Raw genomic sequence first — 19,609 nt, 5'->3', positions numbered from 1 at the left:
CGAAGATATGTTGAAAAAACGGGGAACGTTTTTATTTCCTGCTTTCCCCTTTTCAATTTAAGAATGTGAAATATGTTGGAAGATTTTTTTTTTGTCAAAATGTGACAAACTTTGAGTGGTCAGATAGATGAAATTTATTCCAAACCAAAACTTACCAAAAACATCACTACTGACTGTTTGCACTGTCTTGTTTTTAAATAAAACTTTTAAATTCCCTTACGTTATCTTGAACCTTATTATTGAGAATTCGTCTGAAGAGTTGCCACTACACGATTTCCTGGCGTGGAGTCTATACTTCAGGTGGAGTTTACCTACCCCGTTATGCGGGTTGGTAGCTAGTTTCACCCCTAAACCAGATGCCCAGATCGTCGCATCTCAACCAAAGGGGGTTTTCGACAGCTAGACTTACAGTCGCACAAATAAATACATTCACACCTACAATATTGTACTCATTCTGATTAATCGCTCAATGGGGATTTGTCCATAGACCTACACACAATATTAATAATCTAACCTAAATTAAGGTCTATGCGGTACTTTTATAAATATTTCACTATCACTCCTCACCACTCACACTGATAAATGCAAACCATAAAACAGATCTATATACAATCACGTCCTCCAAAAAGCAGACGAGGGACCCAGAAACGTGCTACTGTGCTCGATAACCATTCTTCAATTCCGTAGCATGCCTACACGCTCTCCGTAAGGGACCAAGGTAAGCTTCTAGTATTTCAGACACACCGAGCAACCTTTCTCTGTAATATTCCTGGGCCAAAGCCCGCATAAATACCCGCGCGTCAACCGTGTATGACCTATTCTTAATCGGGTAAGTACGATTCGATCGGCGATTATTGTACAAATTATTTTCCTACTGCACCCGATAAGTAAAGAATTCCATGGAAAAACGTCCTTTTTATAACATACTACTTCAATAATAGTCAAAATTGGCGAAATTATCACCTACTCTGAAAAATTCGATACAACTTTAAGCCGTATAGACGGCCCAAATTTATACCAAACTGAAATCTCCACCCAAAAACCATCTAAATTGACTGTTTGCAATGTCTTGTTTTGAAATCAAACTTTAATTAACTCCTTATCATCATATCCTATTATTATAAATTGTTTTATCGGAAAAGACAAGAATCACAAATATATGTTAGGTTAATACTATATTTAATTAATTTTTATTACTTAATTAACATTTAAAGGAAGTATATAAACCTTATTATGTATAAAACTAAGTAAGTAGAAGTAGCATTTCCATTAACATTTTGCTTTTTTAAATAAAAATACTAGCACCATATTCCATTCCATTGATACATTAATTATTGGAGGGGGTTCATTATAAAAATGAGCAATATTCTCAGTTTGGAGTAACATTGTAGGGAGATGTCTTTTATGGATGGTTTGGCAAATTTTGAGTACAAAGGGTATGCCGAAATATTTATAATATTGACTATTTGCACGATCTAGTTATCTTATTTATTGTATTGTTATTTAATTGTAAATCAGTTTATTGGAAAACGAATGATTCAAAACGAATGCTCTCTTCATACAATTTAAAAACATGCATTGATCTTTATTATCATCTGACTTTTATCCTTACATGGTTAAATTAATTTCTTTTGACAGTGAAAAATTTATCTTTTGCCTGCCTTTGTCCTAGGGTGTTGTTCGATTAAGGGAGAGTCTTTAACTTGATCCATTCGGCAAACTGTTTATTTTTTTACCCTTTGAATACCCATATTTTTGCACCGCACGTCGTACTTAATCGCATTGCAGCGATTTGCAATTTACTTTTCCTTCGGCATCGCATCTTTTCGCGGTCGATGAAAACGACGATTAAAAATTTAATTACTTGGTATTTATTTAGTAGTAGAAAGTAGTATTTAGTAGTTGGTGTAGTACTGAAAGGAAGAAAGAAAAATAGAACGAAAGAGAAAAAGAAAGAAAGAAGAGAGAGAGAGAGAGAGAGAGAGAGAGAGAGAGAGAGACATTGTAAAATTTCCATTGGCAACATACACGTCAATTATTTTGTAACGAGAGTTCGTAACATCACAGTCATACCTCGAGTTGGTTAAAAATAAAAAACTTTTAACATTTTTTGAGCAAAAGTTCTAAAAAACTTGTAAGTATGTCGGGTTCGACTTCAGGGCCGCTGGATTCGAACCCGGGAACCCTACCTAACTGGATCTGGAGTGTTGAGCGCCACCGACGCCCCAACTATGCTTATTAATATTAATTCTACTTTAACAACAATTTTGAACAATTAAAATCATTTACATTATTAATTACATATTTATTTAATAAATTAATATATGTTATTTTATGATATTTCACACAATTTAAAAAAATAATAATTTAACAAAAGATATACGTCTTGTTTTACTCAAAACATTTTCTTCGCTTCCGTAATTATTGAACTTATGTACACTTTCTATCGGAAAAGATTGTTTTCACTGATGATTTAATTAGCTTTTTATGACATTGGTAAGTTATTGCGCAATACACACGTCCATAAGAATGATTTCTTTGTTTCTTTAATAAAGTCTTAATTTAAAATCAAACTTTTTTCGGAACTTTGTTTTATCCTATCGTGGTATCTATTTGTAAAAATTGTATGAAAAGAAATTACAAATTTTGATTGTTTTGTTTTAATATAAAAACTTGTAAATGTATTTATGTTATATTATCCTGTAGTACTAACATTTAGCTTTCTTGAAAAGGAAAGAAAATTCACTGCCGAAATGTTAAACATATCTGCTATAATTAATTTTTATGGCTTTAATAAGTTCATTGTGCAATTAAATTTAAAGAAAGCATTGTGAAATTAAATTTAAAGAAAATTTTATTTTCTTCCGTTATATGTTTTTGCAGGGGACAAACATTGCGTTGCTTTATGTATACGGAATCGATTTTGTCCAATTATTTTATTTTTTTAGACTTATTTTAGGATAAAACCGAAGAAGATGGACTATGTGAATCCGGTGAGGTCTTAATGAAATTATTTATTATGGACTGATCCAGAGAGTAAATATTCTATGACAGAAAAGACAGACTATTAATAAAATTTCGATATGTGTACAGAGAATTTTTTTTTTCAAGAAAGGAAGTCTCCAGTTCTCACATTTTGTCGGAACAAGGCGAAAAACTATTGCAATGTATGCCGGATCACATCAGATTGTTCCAATCGAAAAATACGCGTAAGAAATAATATTATTTAGTCATCTTAATCGAAACAAATGAATAATATTTTTAATAAAAAAAACCCTCACTTTGGAGATATCGTACAATAATTGAATATCCTCGGAGCTTCGAGCTAGGTTGTGACGACCAATTCCAGAAATATCAATGATACAATTGATATAATTAAAGAATACAATTGATACAATTAGCATGACATCTAATTTACGGGCCACTCCTCAAGTTAAAGTGTCGGCAGATCCGATCGCGTTTCACAGCCGATCTTCGACGGTTCGACGACAATCATCGAGTTATGAATTTTTTAAACACGCCCTGTTTACCCTGTTTATGCAACGACCATTTATGCGTAATCTAAATGAGAAAATAAATTAAATATTAATCTAAAGATGATATAATTCATTTTTTGTAAATTAAACCTTTCTTCTTATTCTAAAATGTGAATAATTATACGTACTTGGGTTAATTTTACCTATGAATATTCAAGAGTACGCACTTCTCGAGTACTTTTTTTTTCTAAAGAAAAAACTGTTATTAAGGTAACCGTCGTTTTCAGTAGCGTTATCATCAGCAATAAAAACTTACTTTCTGTTACGCTTTTTAATGTTTTCTATAAATTGTCATCGTCAACATTATTCATATCTTTAAATTCACTAATTTCGTGGTCCGCTTGACCAATTAATTAAGGTTTTTAGTTAAGATAAAAAAGTCAATGGCACGAGCGGGATTCGAACCCACGATCTTCGGCTAGATACGCCGCTGCTCTACTACTATCGTGACCTCGACCCACTCGGACATCAACTTCCTATCTCAACCCCACCTTTTGAATTTTCCCTCCTTTTTGCCATTTTTCANGAAAATTCAAAAAGGTGGGGTTGAGATGGGAAGTTGGTGTCCGAGTGGATCGAGGTCACGATAGCTCAAGTGGTAGAGCAGCGGCGTATCTAGCCGAAGATCGTGCGTTCGAATCCCGCTCGTGCCATTGACTTTTTTATCTCAACTAAAAAACCTTAATTAATTGTAATTATTCATATCTGTTTTTACGGAGGACTATAGGGTGGGTGTCCTTGTTACATAGCTCGGCTGAATGTCGCTTGAACAAATGACGCTATAAAATAAAAAAATACCTATTTAAAATTTTTCTCAAATGTTAACCTTTTTTCGGAGAAAAATTATACGGATACCGGTCTTCTTCAAAATTTCAAATTCGACTCTATATATCCTGACACACCAATTTAAAGGATATATTATGCTGAAATGGTGCAATCGGATTTTAAATTGGTCAAAAAATGACAAAGTTTCGAATTCCTCTATCCGAAATGTTGGAAGGGTTTTTCAAAAAATAAAATTAGAGATGTACTCTAGATTCACAATTTTAAGCCGTATCGCTCTCACCTTACTGATTATGACAGGCGTGGAAAACATTCTTCCATACATCCTATGGACTGATGAATCAAGTTCACCTCTAATGGCATACTAAACCGTTGGAATTTTTGAACGTGGGCAGAGGAAAATCCGAGAATTTCTTACTCTTGTCATCATCAGGTGGTTCATAGTTTCAACGTTTTGTGCGGACTTCTCGCATATAAATTAATTGGGCCTTATTTTTACGAAAATAATTTAAATAGGTTCTCAGTCCTCAATTTTTTTAGGGAGCTTCTACCGAACTATTAGATGATGTTCCTCTGCAACTACGACAAAGAATGATCCTCCAGCTTGATGGATGCCCCGCACACAATTCTTTGCAGGTGAGACGTTATTTCAATCTTCACTTCCGAGATAGGTGGATAGGACTTCATGGCCCGATCTGTTGGCCTTCTCGGTCACCCGATTTAACTCCACTTGACTATTTTCTGTGGGGCCATTTAAAAAACGGTACCCGCGCCAATCATAACCCAGCAACCTCAATTGAAGAACTGTGGCAAAGGATATAACATGCTTGTCAATCCATCTCCATTGACTATCGCTCTGAGCACCGGTGAAGAGTTGTTAAAGCAAATCTGCATCTTTACGCAAGGCAGGCAGTATGAACATGAAATAGCAAACCAAATGACTGTCCTTTTTTCGAAACTTGCCACAACTTTGTCATTTTTTGCCAATTTAAAATCCGACTGTACCATTGTTTTCAGCTTTAAAATTATGAATCAGTATGTGTAAGGTCTATTTGAAATTTTGAAGTTGAACTGAGCCCGAGGTACTTTCATAATTTATTTCCAAAAAAATGTAAAAATTTTAAGACAATAAAAAATATTAAACACTTTTTTTTTGATAGCGTCATTGGTTCAAGAGAAATTCAGACAAGCCATCTAAAATGGACACCCTGTATATAATCCTGGGTGTCAACAAGCTTTGAGATAATTTAAGACGACTACAAAATTTATGAATTGTTTAATTACTTCGATATTATTTCTGTTGGAACGTGAGATCTAAATTAATGTTATAATATATTTAAATTAAGAATTATCAGGTGCCACTTTAAGAGAGATTCTTTAAATTTTATTTTTACTATGAAAGGACTATTTAAAACCACAATAAAATTAAACGTATTTTTCTTAAGAAGTAAGTTTCTTTAGTAAACGCTTAATGATCGTCAGTTTTGAATTGACAATGATGAAACTTCACATTATATCGTTTTAGACGTTTGAAGGAGGAAATCACTATTATCTTTCAACATCACGGACCGTTTATGATAAACTAAAACTGAAACGCGATTAATATAGACAAAGAAAACAGACTGACCCACATTAAATTCCAAAGCAGTCTACCATGTTGGCTGATGAACGTCTCTCTATTTTCAATCTCGTTGTTGACAATATTTCGCAAGTTTTAAGCGCCGGGGTGTTTAAATGTCTATGAAACTGGTAAACTAAATTGCGACATACACTTTTTTTTATTGTACCTCTTACGGATTTTCCACGTTGACACTATAGCGCTACGGCAGGTTTTCTACTATTATATTTTTCTTCTTTTGTTCCTCTAGTACGTTTTAAATGGGAAGTTTCTCTTTATACTTCAGCCCTAATTATAGCAGTATCTAGCCTTTTCTGAAGGGAAAGGAGCGGTACGGATATTGAATAGGGCCAAGCCGATTAGCAAATCTGTATCAGTGATATATTTGCTTGAAAATATCACTATTATGTACGTTTATACACTAAACTAATTTTATCTTCTTCAGAATAATTTACATAAAATAACTCAATATTTTTAAATAATTAATTCACTATTTTCGTGGTTCGCTTGACCAATTAATAGATGACAATTATTTAAGGTTTTTAGTTCAGATGAAAAAAAGTTAATGGGACGAAAGGGATTCGAACCCACGACCTTCGGCTAGATACGCCGCTGCTCTACGATAGCTCAGGTGGTACTTCATCTCAACTAAAAACCTTAAATAATTGTCATTTTTAAATAAATACAACAAATAAAAATTATAATTCTGGAAGGTCATTATAGTTTGATCATTTAAATTAATTTAAAAACTCCATCAGGTTCTTGTTCTGCGCATTTTTACAATACCGCAAGAAGAAGAATCTGGGTCTCGGTATGGTGTGAATTAAAAAAACAAATTCAATTGTTATCTGCCAAGCTTTTGACCTGTTTTAAAGTCAACATTAAGGTGTTTGAATAGATGGTTTCAAATTTTTTTGTAGACAAACCAAGATTTTTTATTCGTCCCTCTACAGTAACCCTGCAGTGGGGAACTTAATTGTTTTTATTTTAACCCATTCCCATTATAATTAACGTTTTTTTTTTCAATTCTGTTACATCAATATTTTTTTTTGTTTTTTACTTTTAACTATAGTGCTCAAGATTAAGTAATTTTTATTTGGACATCGTGGGATGCGGTCCGGTGAGACGTAGGTTTTAGAAAAACATTTTTTTTGTCGTGCCAACGTTTCGATCTTTATTGAGATCATTTTCAGGGCTCAAAGTATTTGTGTTCTGTGTAGATGCGTCATTACTGTGCGTCCTGTTGAGAGTGCCAGTGAGATATCGATGTTTTATGTTTATATACGTTGGATTTTGAAAGAGTGGGGAAGGAAGTAGGGATAGAACGACATTTTTATATGAGGCTTTCTGTATGTTGAAAGGAACCGACAATGAGAAAAAATGGGTAATGGTTCGGCCTGACTATCCTTTCAGGATTATATAGACGGGGATAATTATGGAATGGAAAGACAAATTGTTGAAAAATTAGACTATGTAGAAATGTTTAATGTATGGAATGTAATGATTGTTTTATATGTTTTTGTGATGTGATGATGATATATGTATGTTATAGAAATTACAATCTAAATTAGACTCATAGATAATATATAATATGTATATGTATATTTAAATAACCCAGAGTGGGCACTCTCAACACGAAACACAAAAATGACAGATCTACAAGGAAAACAAACACTTAGAGCCCGAAAGATGATCTCAATAAAGATCGAAACGTTGGCACGATAAAGAAAATGTTTTTCCAAAACCTACGTCACACCAGATCTCATCTCACGATCTCCAAATAATTATTGGCTAACGGTCACTAAATACCACACAAATATGTATAAATCTTTAAAGTTTATTGATATTCAATGAACTAACGAAATTCAAAAAGTCTTCTTTGTACTGGCAGATTAAAATGTTTGCTTCCTCTGGCCATCTTCCTCACTGCTCAGAATGCTTTTAATCAAGGGGCGACTATTGCTCTCGTACAGACCACTCTCCTGGATGATGTGCGTCAATGTCTGTTCCCCACCTTCACAAGGACAGTCTGCATTTTCGCTGATCTAAATGCGTTAGAAATATGCACTCTTTGTCCCGTGTCCCGTGAGTGCCATAGTTGTCTTGTACGTGTGGTCAAAGCTTCCTCCAAGACTCCTTCTGTCGTAAACTGATAACAGCTTCTTGTAATTATTCCCTCATTTGCCTTTATCCATATATCGTTCCATTTTTGTAAGCTTAGCTTTTCTTCCTTTATTTAAATGTAGGAAAGAGGTACTTTTATAAAGGTAAGAATTAAATTTTCCTTTTTGTGGCTTCTTCCAACTCAAAGAAATCTTCCAGCGTCGATTTTTCCGCAGTTCCCACGCCGTATTCCTCATTGATTCTGCAGTTATGCTGTGATTTGAGTGGTTTTGAATCATTGCATTGCAGCAAGCAATCATCTTGAATTGCCAAGGATTGTAATAGCATTTATATCAGAGAGATCAATACAGGAGCAGTCCTTGGCAATCGGGCTGAGTCATCTTCAAAAAAATTTGAAAGTATCTATTAAAAACCCCTAGTGATGGTCTTAAAACAAGTCCAAAGCTTGGCAGATAATTAGATTTCGTGGTCCGATTGACCAAATAACTTCTTTCAATTAATTAATTTCAATCAATACCTTACATAATTTTTTTTTTCATTCGAATCGTACCGATATCCAATTCTTAAGTAAAAAAGTGAATGATGTATCTAACACTTCAAATTTTGCAAAAAGAGGGACATCTAGGTTTTTATTTCCTACGAGTATAAAGAATGTGAAACATGTTCGGAGGAATTTATTTTTTCGAATGTTTTGGCGAAGTTAGCAATCTAACAGCTTAGATTTATTCTTAACTAATACTGCACCAAAATCATTATTGACTGTATGCATAGTCTTGCTTTAAAATCAAATTTTTTGCCTTACGTTATACATAATTTTTTTGTCACACACAGTTACATACAACAGTTGCACAAATTAGCAACATTTTTAGTATGCAAAAATATTATATGGAACGTTGGGATATACAAATATCCAAAATTTATTTCAAACTGTATCTCTTAAAATAAATCGTGACATAATTTTTTTTCTCGTACTTCTGCGATGAACGGTGGGAAATACGGCACCTTTTCTGCTATTATATACTTTTTTATTTGCTTTCCTACAATTGTTATTTTTATATGAAATTTTTTCTTTATACTTCTACTTAGGACTGGTATATTTAAGGATATTTAGAAGTTCATAGTTTGATAAATTAGCACAGTTTTATGATGCAAATGACAAGTTTGAGAGTTTAAGATTTGGATTTTTTTTTAACTAAAAAAAAATCATGCCCATTGAAAATTGATCAGTCAACACAAATTACTAGACGCATAAAGTCATTTTGAATATTCTAATATTTCAAATTTACTTTAAATAACAACGGCGTGACAATAATTAAGAAATTTAAAAGGCTTATACAACAAACACTTTCTGAAGTAATAGATACTAACAATACATCAAATGATTTTTTATAACTTTCTAACCTATGGCACTAAAAGAACTAAATGGTAATTCCCACTGAAAGAAAAAAAATCTGAGACGGATCTGAAACGAAAATAAAGCCGAACTATGAACCAATAATCAGCCAAATTTCTGGGACAATAACGCAAGTTTGTCTATTTTAAAACTTTGTCATTTAAATTTATCTAGGTAATGATATCCCGATATTACTAAAGGAATTTAAATAGTTTTCAGTGTAAAAATCCTATAGAATAAACGTTCTCTCTGAAGTATCCTGACAAAAAATGTGAAAAATTTAAAACTAGATTAAAAATATTAAATGAGGATTGTTCGGTTTTTCGATTACTTCCAATTTTTCGTAAAAAGTTCCAAAGGCCGTTTATGTTCGAATTCCATTCTTGACATTGATTTTTTATCTCAAATCTCGTTCAAAAATTAGTAATTGCAGAATTGAATTGAAACCGATAAATTAGCAGTATTTTTCGATAACGTTATCTGTTCAAGAGAAATTCAGCCAGGCCATCTAAAAAGGACAGACACCCTGTATAAGCGTACCTATCTATTTGAATACATTGACTTTATTTTCTTGTATTTTTCAAGCAAGTGATGCTTTATTTGCTTGTCATGAATTGTTTAAAAATGAAAAAAAATCCAAAAATCTTTCGTTTTGTTCGTACTTGGTTACGTTTCTTTTGACATGTTTACCTACTCGATGACATAATATTTGATTGTATTACATTATGGTACTCGAAGAGTTAATTTAACCTTTTATATACATATATATAATTTATGGCTATGGAGCCCATTTTTTCTTTAAATGCAAATTATTTATGTCTTCGGAGAAAACTCCGATTTTTTTGTACTCAATTCATTTCATTATAATATATGAATGTATATAATATATATGTGTATACAATAAGTTGATAGTGGATGGAGATAATTTCTCACTGAAGATGGGGCAATGTCGAAACGCGTTTGAGTGACACCAAAAGTCGCGAGTGTCGACGGATCCTGTGCCAGCATATTTTGTATTCGAATCCCAATCTGTATTAATTTTTTTCTTTGAGAAAACTGTAAATTGATCCTTAAAAAATGAAATGTTTTGTATATGGCCAATAGTGACAATATAGCAGATAATTTTTTCTATGTTCGATATTTAGTAATTTTACAAACAACTCAGCTTTTAAGATAACTCTGAAAAGAAATGACATATATGATATAATGAAATGATATCGAAAGTCAGTTCGAATACCAATCTGTATTAATTGTTTCTTTGAGAAAATTGTAAATTGACCTTTAAAAATGAAATGTTTTCTATATGGCCAATAGTGACAATATAGAAGATAAGTTATGTTCGATGTTTAGTAATTTTCCAAACTATTCAACTTTTAAGGTAAGTTTTAATTATCATATTTTTTTTTAAATTTTAAATTTCTCGGTAAAGTATTAATAGTTTAAAAAATCGAAAAGATTAGATTTTAGGCTTGGAAAGAGTTATAAAAACGGTTTGTAAATAAAGAATTGATATCGCTAAATTATCAATTGTAAATCGCAAATCGCGAGTGTCGACGGATCCAGTTCGAATACCAATCTGTATTAATTTTTTTCTTCGAGAAAATTGCAAATTGACCTTTAAAAATGAAATGTTTCCTATATGGGCAATAGTGACAATATAGAAGATAAGTTTTCTATGTCCGATATTTAGTAATTTTCCAAACTTCACAGCTTTTAAGGTAAGTTTTAATTATGACATTTTTTTAAATTGTTTAAATTTCTCGGTACAATATTGATAGTTTAAAAAATCGAAAAGAGTAGATTTTAGGCTTGGAAAGAGTTATAAAAACGGTTTGTAAATAAAGAATTGATATCGCTAAATTAACAATTGTAAATCGCAAATCGCGAGTGTCGACGGATCCAGTTCGAATACCAATCTGTATTAATTTTTTTCTTTGAGAAAATTGCAAATTGACCTTTAAAAAATGAAATGTTTTCTATATGGCCAATAGTGACAATATAGAAGATAAGTTTTCCTATGTTCGATGTTTAGTAATTTTCCAAACTATTCAACTTTTAAGGTAAGTTTTAATTATCACATTTTTTTTAATTTTTAAATTTCTCGGTAAAGTATTAATAGTTTAAAAAATCGAAAAGATTTGATTGTAGGCACGGAAAGAGTTATAAAAACGGTTTGTAAATAAAGAATTGATATCGCTAAATTAACAATTGTAAATCGAAAGTCGCGATTGTCCATGGATTCAGTTCGAATACCAATCTGTATCAATTTTTTTCTTTTAGAAAATTGTAAATTGACCTTTAAAAATGAAATGTTTTCTTTATGGCAAATAGTGACAATGTAGAAGATAAGTTTTCTATGTCCGATATTTAGTAATTTTCCAAACTATTCAACTTTTAAGATAAGTTTTAATTATGACATTTTTTTTAATTGTTTAAATTTCTCGGTATTAATGGTCTGAAAAGTGGAAAGGAGTAAATTCTAGGCTTGGAAAGAGTTAGAAAAAAAGGTTTGTAAATAAAGAATTTATATCACTAAACAATTGTAAATCATTTTTCTGACAAAATTAGATCCATGTTTTAACAAACACAAGGGCTTTCAGAAGATTCTGCAGTGAAATTACGGCTCTAACTGGCTTACGCGATAATTGCTCCCTTTGTTTATCAAAGGACTCGATCGTCGAGATTGTTGCCTTGCACGTAAACCGTGGAAGAAAAAGACAAGAAGAGCGGGAAGAAGGAGGGGAAAAAAGAAATGTGCAAATCCTCTAATTAAAATCATAGCCATGATCATAACCGGCCAAGGGAGAATCAGACGGCTTATATTAATCGGATAACGTAGGATTACCGTATCCCCCCGCCTCGTGGATTCCGTTCCCCGTCTCTTTTCCAAATCAAAAATAATTCTTGGAACGGTTTAGAATAATTAGCCTTGTGTCTAATTTTTTAACGGGAGGCCGGTTAAAAGAGAGGGAAGAAAAAATATTTTTACTCGGATGATCCCGTCACGCGGAGTCAATCTAACCGTAATTACGACTTGATAATAATAAAAAAAAATCCTGACAATCAATTAGATGTTCGTATACTATGACAATTTCTGTTGGGCTTATTTCCTGCCACCTGTCGTCCTTCCGGCGTTCTTCGCACTCCTTTCACCAAAAGTTGTACAAAAAAAATAATAACGACAAAATCAAAATAGGCGTTACATCAAACAGAACAAGAACATAAAATGAAAATATCGTGACAAAAATATAATTTCTTCCGTTGAAGTATATCGTTCAACGATTGAATTTCATTAGCTGAAGGATGATATCAAATTATAATTAAACCGGTTTTAAAATGAACTTGAGGTGAGACGTAGAATTCTTACATATCCTTTGAATTTATTTTCCTCGTTTAGATTTGTGCAAAGCTTATTAAACTTTTGAATAAGCCCCATGGCAACTATCAGTGTTATCTAAATCGTATGGCATTTTAGTGAGTGCCGCCTCCTCATTAACAGCACCCTCCCATCTGTAGGATCATGGCCAAATACGTTCCGACTGCAAATAGCACATTGAGAGTAGACGAGGCAATGAAAACTTTACATTTGCAATAAAAAAGACGGAAATGCCTGATCGGCAGAAAGACAAGAATCTATTATGATAACCGATAGCCAGAGTTGATTGAGATGACATAGTGCATTATGATCACTTTTATCAAGGAAAGTCCAGATCTTTTTTCTTTTTTAATATAAATTTTTAAAATAGTCCATATTTGGTATTTTAAAAAAACGAAACAACAACAACAATAAAATATAAAATTAAAAACAAACGAAATATGTTTTGTTTAGGCGTATCCTAAGTTTTCAGATCATCAGTTTATCAGTCGGTTGGATCTTGTGATTCGCGAAACACAATTTTCTGTCGATAATATAAATTCTTAAATATGAAATTAATAGTTTTTTTATGTTTTTAAATTTGAATATATTAACATAAATTTCTTATCGGATCTGGTCACACAGCCCTCGTAAAAAAACGAGTCACTGATGAAATTCAAGGAGAAGTGCAAACGGGATTGTAATGAAAAGTCTTTTTGCAATTTGTGCCCGCAGCTGCCTTATATATATAACAATAGTTTCGAGAAAAGATACCCACAAAATGCGTTCCTACTTTGAGAAGAGACGCTTGTTTTTTGGCGTCTTAGGGCTGTTTTTCTCTTAGGATCTTTAGGACATCGGAACTACAAATGCCGAGGTTCGGCTGTCCCGGAAGTGATAACACCACGAGTCATAAAACTTGTCAAGCCAACATTCGAAATAAAAGTTTCACACTTCATTTCATAAAAACTTTGTAATTTTCTTCAAAACATTTACCTCGATATCGGTCAAAATTGTAAGATAATTAAAGACTTTCTGTACAATTATATTAAATTTAATAAATATTAACCTTAGTATCAAATCACTTAGTGTAAAGCATCTCTCCATTGACATGAAACATCGTGTAGTTGACCTAAGATGAATCATCTGGCTGGAAAACTAATCTCGAGGAATCCAGGAAATTTAATAATAAATCTATTATCGACTAATAATCTAATCTTTGCAAATTGTCCTGCCAAAATGGTGAAAATTAGAATTGCGTTTTGGAATGACGGTAAAATCCAGTCGTCTACGATTCTAGCAATGCCCGGTGTCTCACTGATCGCCGAATTATCCGATTTACGACAGTCTTCTGTTACAATTCATGTTTAAAGTGTTAGATGTATCGACCAGTTTTTTACTCACGAATAATCTATCACGGTTTTGTCTTGATGAAAAAGCAAATTCAATTTTAACTGCCTAGATTTCGACCTAGTTCAAAGTCATCATCAGGCCAAAACAACAATATGGCCAGGAACTGAACAGTTTGGTCTCAAAGAAATTTGAAATCGTTTATGTTAAACTTATGTTAATTTGAAGACATATTTAATATTGTTTGGCCTTGATGTTGACCTTACAATATGTATATAGTTATGTTACTCAATTTGCTTTTGCTTCAAGACCGTACCGTGATCCAGATCATTCATAGTTTTTTTGCTCGTATGCTTCAATTATGCTATCAGGAGTTGTTGATAATGGCTTCTTTTTTGCCAGAAAATCATAAAACCAGTTTTACGCCGCTGATTGCTTATCAAACTGTCCTCACTCATCCCACAACATCGAGTGAATCAGCTAAACTCACGCGTTAACATAAGTGATCACACAATAAAAATTACCTGGATGAAAGTATCCCGCTTAGCATTTACTTCTAACAAGATTTATTAGGCCAAGTAACACAGAAAACAAAATCAACCATATTGAGTGGAAATTAAGATTTGGTTCAAAAATTTTCCAATTACATATCACCTAACTCGAAATCACCTAAATCCTACATCAAATTTCACTACATTTCTACGCTTGAAAAATTTGAGTTAAATAAGAAGTTAAGAACAATTCTCGCTACATATTAAAAATAATTACGTAAGATATAATTAACTCTACGCATTTTACGCAATATATACCGATTCTTTAGACAAATCTGTGCTTTTCGGAGCCTGCGAACCTGAAAATATACAAACTTCTATGGGACACGCACGCAAATGAAAGATTTTTTAAAAATAGCTATGCTCTGATCTCCATTATCACACTTCCGATACTATAATAATACAGTTAAATTTTTTACCCCTCTTGCTTACCGTTGGGGATTAATTATTGTTTAGGTTTTTTTAAATTAAGACAAAGTGAACAGTTTTTTTTATAGAGATGTTTCATCATATTCATGCTAGATTTTTTCTCAAAAACGTTTTTCTGAAATAAAAAGAAAATCAAACGTCACTACAAATAACAAAACTGCACCCTTCTAATTAGACTTAATAACAACAATCTCTACACAATATCGTTTAATTAAATTTTATGTATAAATAATTATTGTGTAATTAAATTTAAAGAAGGTTACACGACCCGTTGGAACCACCTGCAGACCTAAAATTTGCCCAAAAAGGTTACTCAATTCCGTTAATACTGTTTTTTAAGGGGAGTAAATTGTAAAAAATTATCCACATTGTCAGTATGCGGTGAAAAAATGTATAGGAAAAAACAATAGTTTCAAAAAATAAAATTGATGTTAGGATTACGTCGTTTTTCTTGGAACGCTTTTCACCTAGTGCAACCAGTCTTGTTTTCCTTTTTCTTTATGGTTTTCTTCGAGAAAACACCTGATCTGCTTCACTGTCGACTTGAGATAACTAATGAAATATTAATAAACTAGGGAACAGTGCATGAAGTTAATTGTCGTAAAGTGATTCGCTTTTTTTTTTCCTAGGCCATTTTTACTCTGAATTCGTATTTTTTTAATTGTATATGTTTAAACGTTCACGCCCCGACAGAATTAAATGTTTCCGTTTAGCTTGTAATAAGCCAATAAACTTAGTTTTTAAAAGCTTAAGTCATTGTGTGGGGTGGTTGCTTGAGATTGTGAAAAAAAATTAGATGTATACAAAATTGTGACAGTTGGGAGAATGGGGTTGTCAGAAACGTGTCATATGTGATACTATTTAATGTTTTTTTGAGGGAGGGTGATAAAAAAATATGCTTGTTTAATGTATATCATACTAATTCCTAGAAGTTTTGTTATTAATATTTTAATTGTTGGAGTGTTAAATCTTTTTATAGAGATATTTTTGCATGATTAATGGTTATAATATCAAATCAGTGGGTTTCATGTGTTATTTTTTCGTTATTTAATTAAATATTAATAAACTAGGGAACAACGCGTGAAGTTAACTGTTGTAAGGTGATTCGATTTTTTCCTTGGCCATTTTTACTTTGAATTCGTATTTTTTTTAAATTTTATAGTTAATGACGTTAGGTTTGTTAATTACTGTGGTTTTTTAGCAAAGTGATTCGCGAAAAATATAAGACTTTTTCCATAAATTTAAGTTTGACGACACGTTTAATATTTCCATTTAGCTTATAATAAGCCACTAAACTTAGTTTTTTAAAAGCTGAAGTCCATTGTGTTGGCGGCTTGAGATTGTGAAAAAAATTAGAGCTGTACAAAATTGTGTCAGTTTTAGATATTCTGGTGCAAATAGGGGAGTTGTCAGAAATATGTCATATGTGATATTATTTAATGATATTTTGAGGGAGGGTGGTAAAAAATATGTTTGTTTAATTTATATCAGACAAATTTTTAGAAGTTTTGTTATTAATATTTTAATTGTTGGAGTTTTGAATCTTTTTATCGTTGCAAGATTAATGGTTATAATATTAAATCAGTGATTTGCATGTGTTATTTTTCCGTTGTTTTATGTTGAGTTTATGAAGTGGGCAAGGGTTTTAAACATACCTGCGGTCCGTTTTGGTTGATTTCCGGTTTGATGTTAGCAGCGACCCAAGCCTCGGCGAAAGTTTCCATAGCACTCTGAAAGTCCATCGTCGTAAATCTAAGAATGTTCAGAACTGAGGCATCGTTCGAACAGAAACACGGAGTGAGCTCGAGAGGCGATACGATACTGAGAGCCGGCCTGCTTTGGGGGGGCCAGGCCGCGGCGAAGGTGGTGGTGGTGGTGGCGTTCTTCGCCGGTGGTGGTGGAAGCCCGGATTTCCACCCCCCGGGAACCGAGGCGCATGGTCGGTTCGGGGGGCGGAACCACGCATGTCACCACCACCGCCCCACGGCTAATCCAAGGCGGAGGAGGGCGTGGCCCGGCCTCCCGAGGATCAGCCTCTCCAAAGCCAAAGCCGGCGGAGACGTTCAAATCCCCTTTAAACCCTCCTATCGAAAAATCAGGCTAAGCGCACGAATCTCCGGCCGGTGGTGCCTCGAGTGGTGCGGTCTCTCAGAACTTAGAGGATTAAGCAAGGAAATCGATCATGTCAATACCTATGGAGTGATGGAAGGCCTGAATGAAGATCAAATCAAAACAATGACAACAAAACTTGATCACATTGACCTTCGAAAAAAAGCTTTCGATCATACTGCACCAATTAACCATGCAGTTACCACATACGTACGTCTAAACTATATAATCTAGAATTGTAATGCAATTTTAATTTAAAAAAATTATGTTAAAATGAAAAATTTGAACATCCCAATCAGGTTGCGAGCGAAGAGATTAAGGATATAGGATTATATGATGCTAATCCACTAAATGTGTTTGAAGGATTTCTTTTCAGTCTGATAATCCATTATCATAAACCATCTTCAAAGGAAGATAAATCCAAAGATGTATATAAAATACGAAAATAATGCGTTAAAGGATAAATAGTGTCGTATGTCCTCTTGTCTTCCCTACTAGCAGCATTATCGCCGGTCACTATCTTCAATGGAAATCGGTTTGGGTCGCATCTCGTCAAATATATGAAATAAATGCCATGTAAAATTTTCTGGAGAAGTTGTCTTACTTTTATGATACGTCATATTGTCAGGATTTCCCTGCCACTTGAGGTTAATCCCCTTAGATTTTAATCTTCATTCAAATTGTAATAAAAATTTAAACAATACTGAACGAAAAATGTTTAGGTGTCCTTTTTAGATGACCTAGGTACATTTCTCTTGAACCAATGACTATAAAAAAAAGTGTTTAATATTTTTTAGTCTAGTTTCAAATTTTTAACTTATTTTGGGGAAAAATTATACAAGGTACCTCAGTCCCAGTTCAACTTCAAAATATCAAATAGACCTTATACATACTGATTTATAATTTTAAAGAACAGTTATGGCAAAAAGTTTGGAAAAGAAGACAATCATTTGGTTTGCTATTTATTTCATGTTCATGCTGCCTGCCTTGCGTAAAGATGAAATGGTTTGCTGTTTTTAACCTCTCTTCACCGGTGCTCAGAGCGATAGTCAATGGAGATGGATTGACAAGCATGTTCTATCCTTTGCCACAGTTCTTCAATTAAGGTTGCTGGGTTATGATTGGCGCGGGTACCGTTTTTTAAATGGCCCCACAGAAAATAGTCAAGTGGAGTTAAATCGGGTGACCTAGAAAGCCAACAGATCGGGCCATGAAGTCCTATCCACCTATCTCGGAAGTGAAGATTGAAATAACGTCTCACCTGCAAAGAATTGTGTGCGGGGCATCCATCAAGCTGGAGAATCATTCTTTGTCGTAGTTGCAGAGGAACATCATCTAATAGTTTGGCAGAACCTTCCTCAAAAAATTGAGGACAGAGCACCCATTTAAATTATTTTCGTAAAAATAATGCCCAATTAATTTATTTCCGAGAAGTTCACACCAAACGTTGATTCTCGGATTTTCTTCTGCCTAACGGTTTAGTATGCAATTAGAGGTGAACTTGGATCCATCAGTCCATAGAATGTATGGACGAATGTTTTCTCCAGCCTCCCAAATCGACATTTGCGCAAGGAACATTAAACGCCTGTCATAATCAGAGGCCCGAAGTCCCTGGACAAGATGAGATACGGCTTAAAATTGTCATTTCTATTAAAATTGTAAGTCCGAAGTACATCTGTAACTTTATTTCTTGCAAAAAAAAAACACCTTCCAACATTCGGGGATAGGAATTCGGATTTTAGCCAACATACAGTAAAATGTGTGGTGTTTAGTGACTGTGAGTTAATGATTATTTGGAAATCGTGAAATGCTGTCTGGTGTGACGTAGGTACCCAGGCTCTGAAGATGATCTCAATAAAGATCGAAACGTTTGCACGATACACAAAATATTTTTCTAAAACCTACGTCACACAGACCGCATCTTACGATTTCCAAATAAACATACAGTAAAATATTCCTAGTCGAAATTACGCTGCCGGTTCGTTGGTGATGGAACAGCAACTCATCCGTACCTCCTCGTATTGCCAGCAACACGAATAAAAGTTTTATGGTTTACTCTGGGGCGATCAGGAAATTTCTGCGAGCCAATTCGACTGCACGACGCGCAATCCACTACTATTGATAAAACTGTCGTACATATCAACTCGCTGTTAATCGGAAAGATGTGATCTTCAGTTCATTTTGAATGGATAGTGAATGTAACGAATAGGTACTATTGTAAAAATTTATTTATTCCTGGAATTAAAACCTGCTATCAAAATGCGAGGTTGACAAACAATGACAGAATGTAAACAATAAAGCAGTTAATGTTTACTTTAGTGAAGAAGCAAATTATTGGAATTAACAACGAAACAAACAAAA

The 19,609-nt window shown here is 33.4% G+C and overlaps 1 protein-coding gene across 2 annotated transcripts in view; it reads right to left on the bottom strand.

The window, feature by feature from the left end:
• LOC106665101 overlaps positions 1-16,974 on the bottom strand; it is a 172,533-nt gene extending 155,559 nt beyond the window's left edge. Inside the window, exon 1 of one of the 2 annotated variants that reach the window (XM_024229015.1) lies at positions 16,795-16,974. In XM_024229015.1, coding sequence (XP_024084783.1) covers positions 16,795-16,881 — 87 coding nt within the window. In that variant the 5' untranslated portion in view covers positions 16,882-16,974. The remainder of the gene's footprint in view (positions 1-16,794) is intronic. The other variant, XM_014391302.2, reaches the window with a different exon arrangement.
• Between the last annotated feature and the right edge of the window lie 2,635 nt (positions 16,975-19,609).

Source organism: Cimex lectularius, unplaced genomic scaffold (assembly GCF_000648675.2).
Source record: "Cimex lectularius strain Harlan isolate CLEC.00 unplaced genomic scaffold, Clec_2.1 scaffold174, whole genome shotgun sequence".
NCBI lineage: Eukaryota > Metazoa > Arthropoda > Insecta > Hemiptera > Cimicidae > Cimex > Cimex lectularius.
This window is presented reverse-complemented; position numbering and strand designations above follow the sequence as displayed.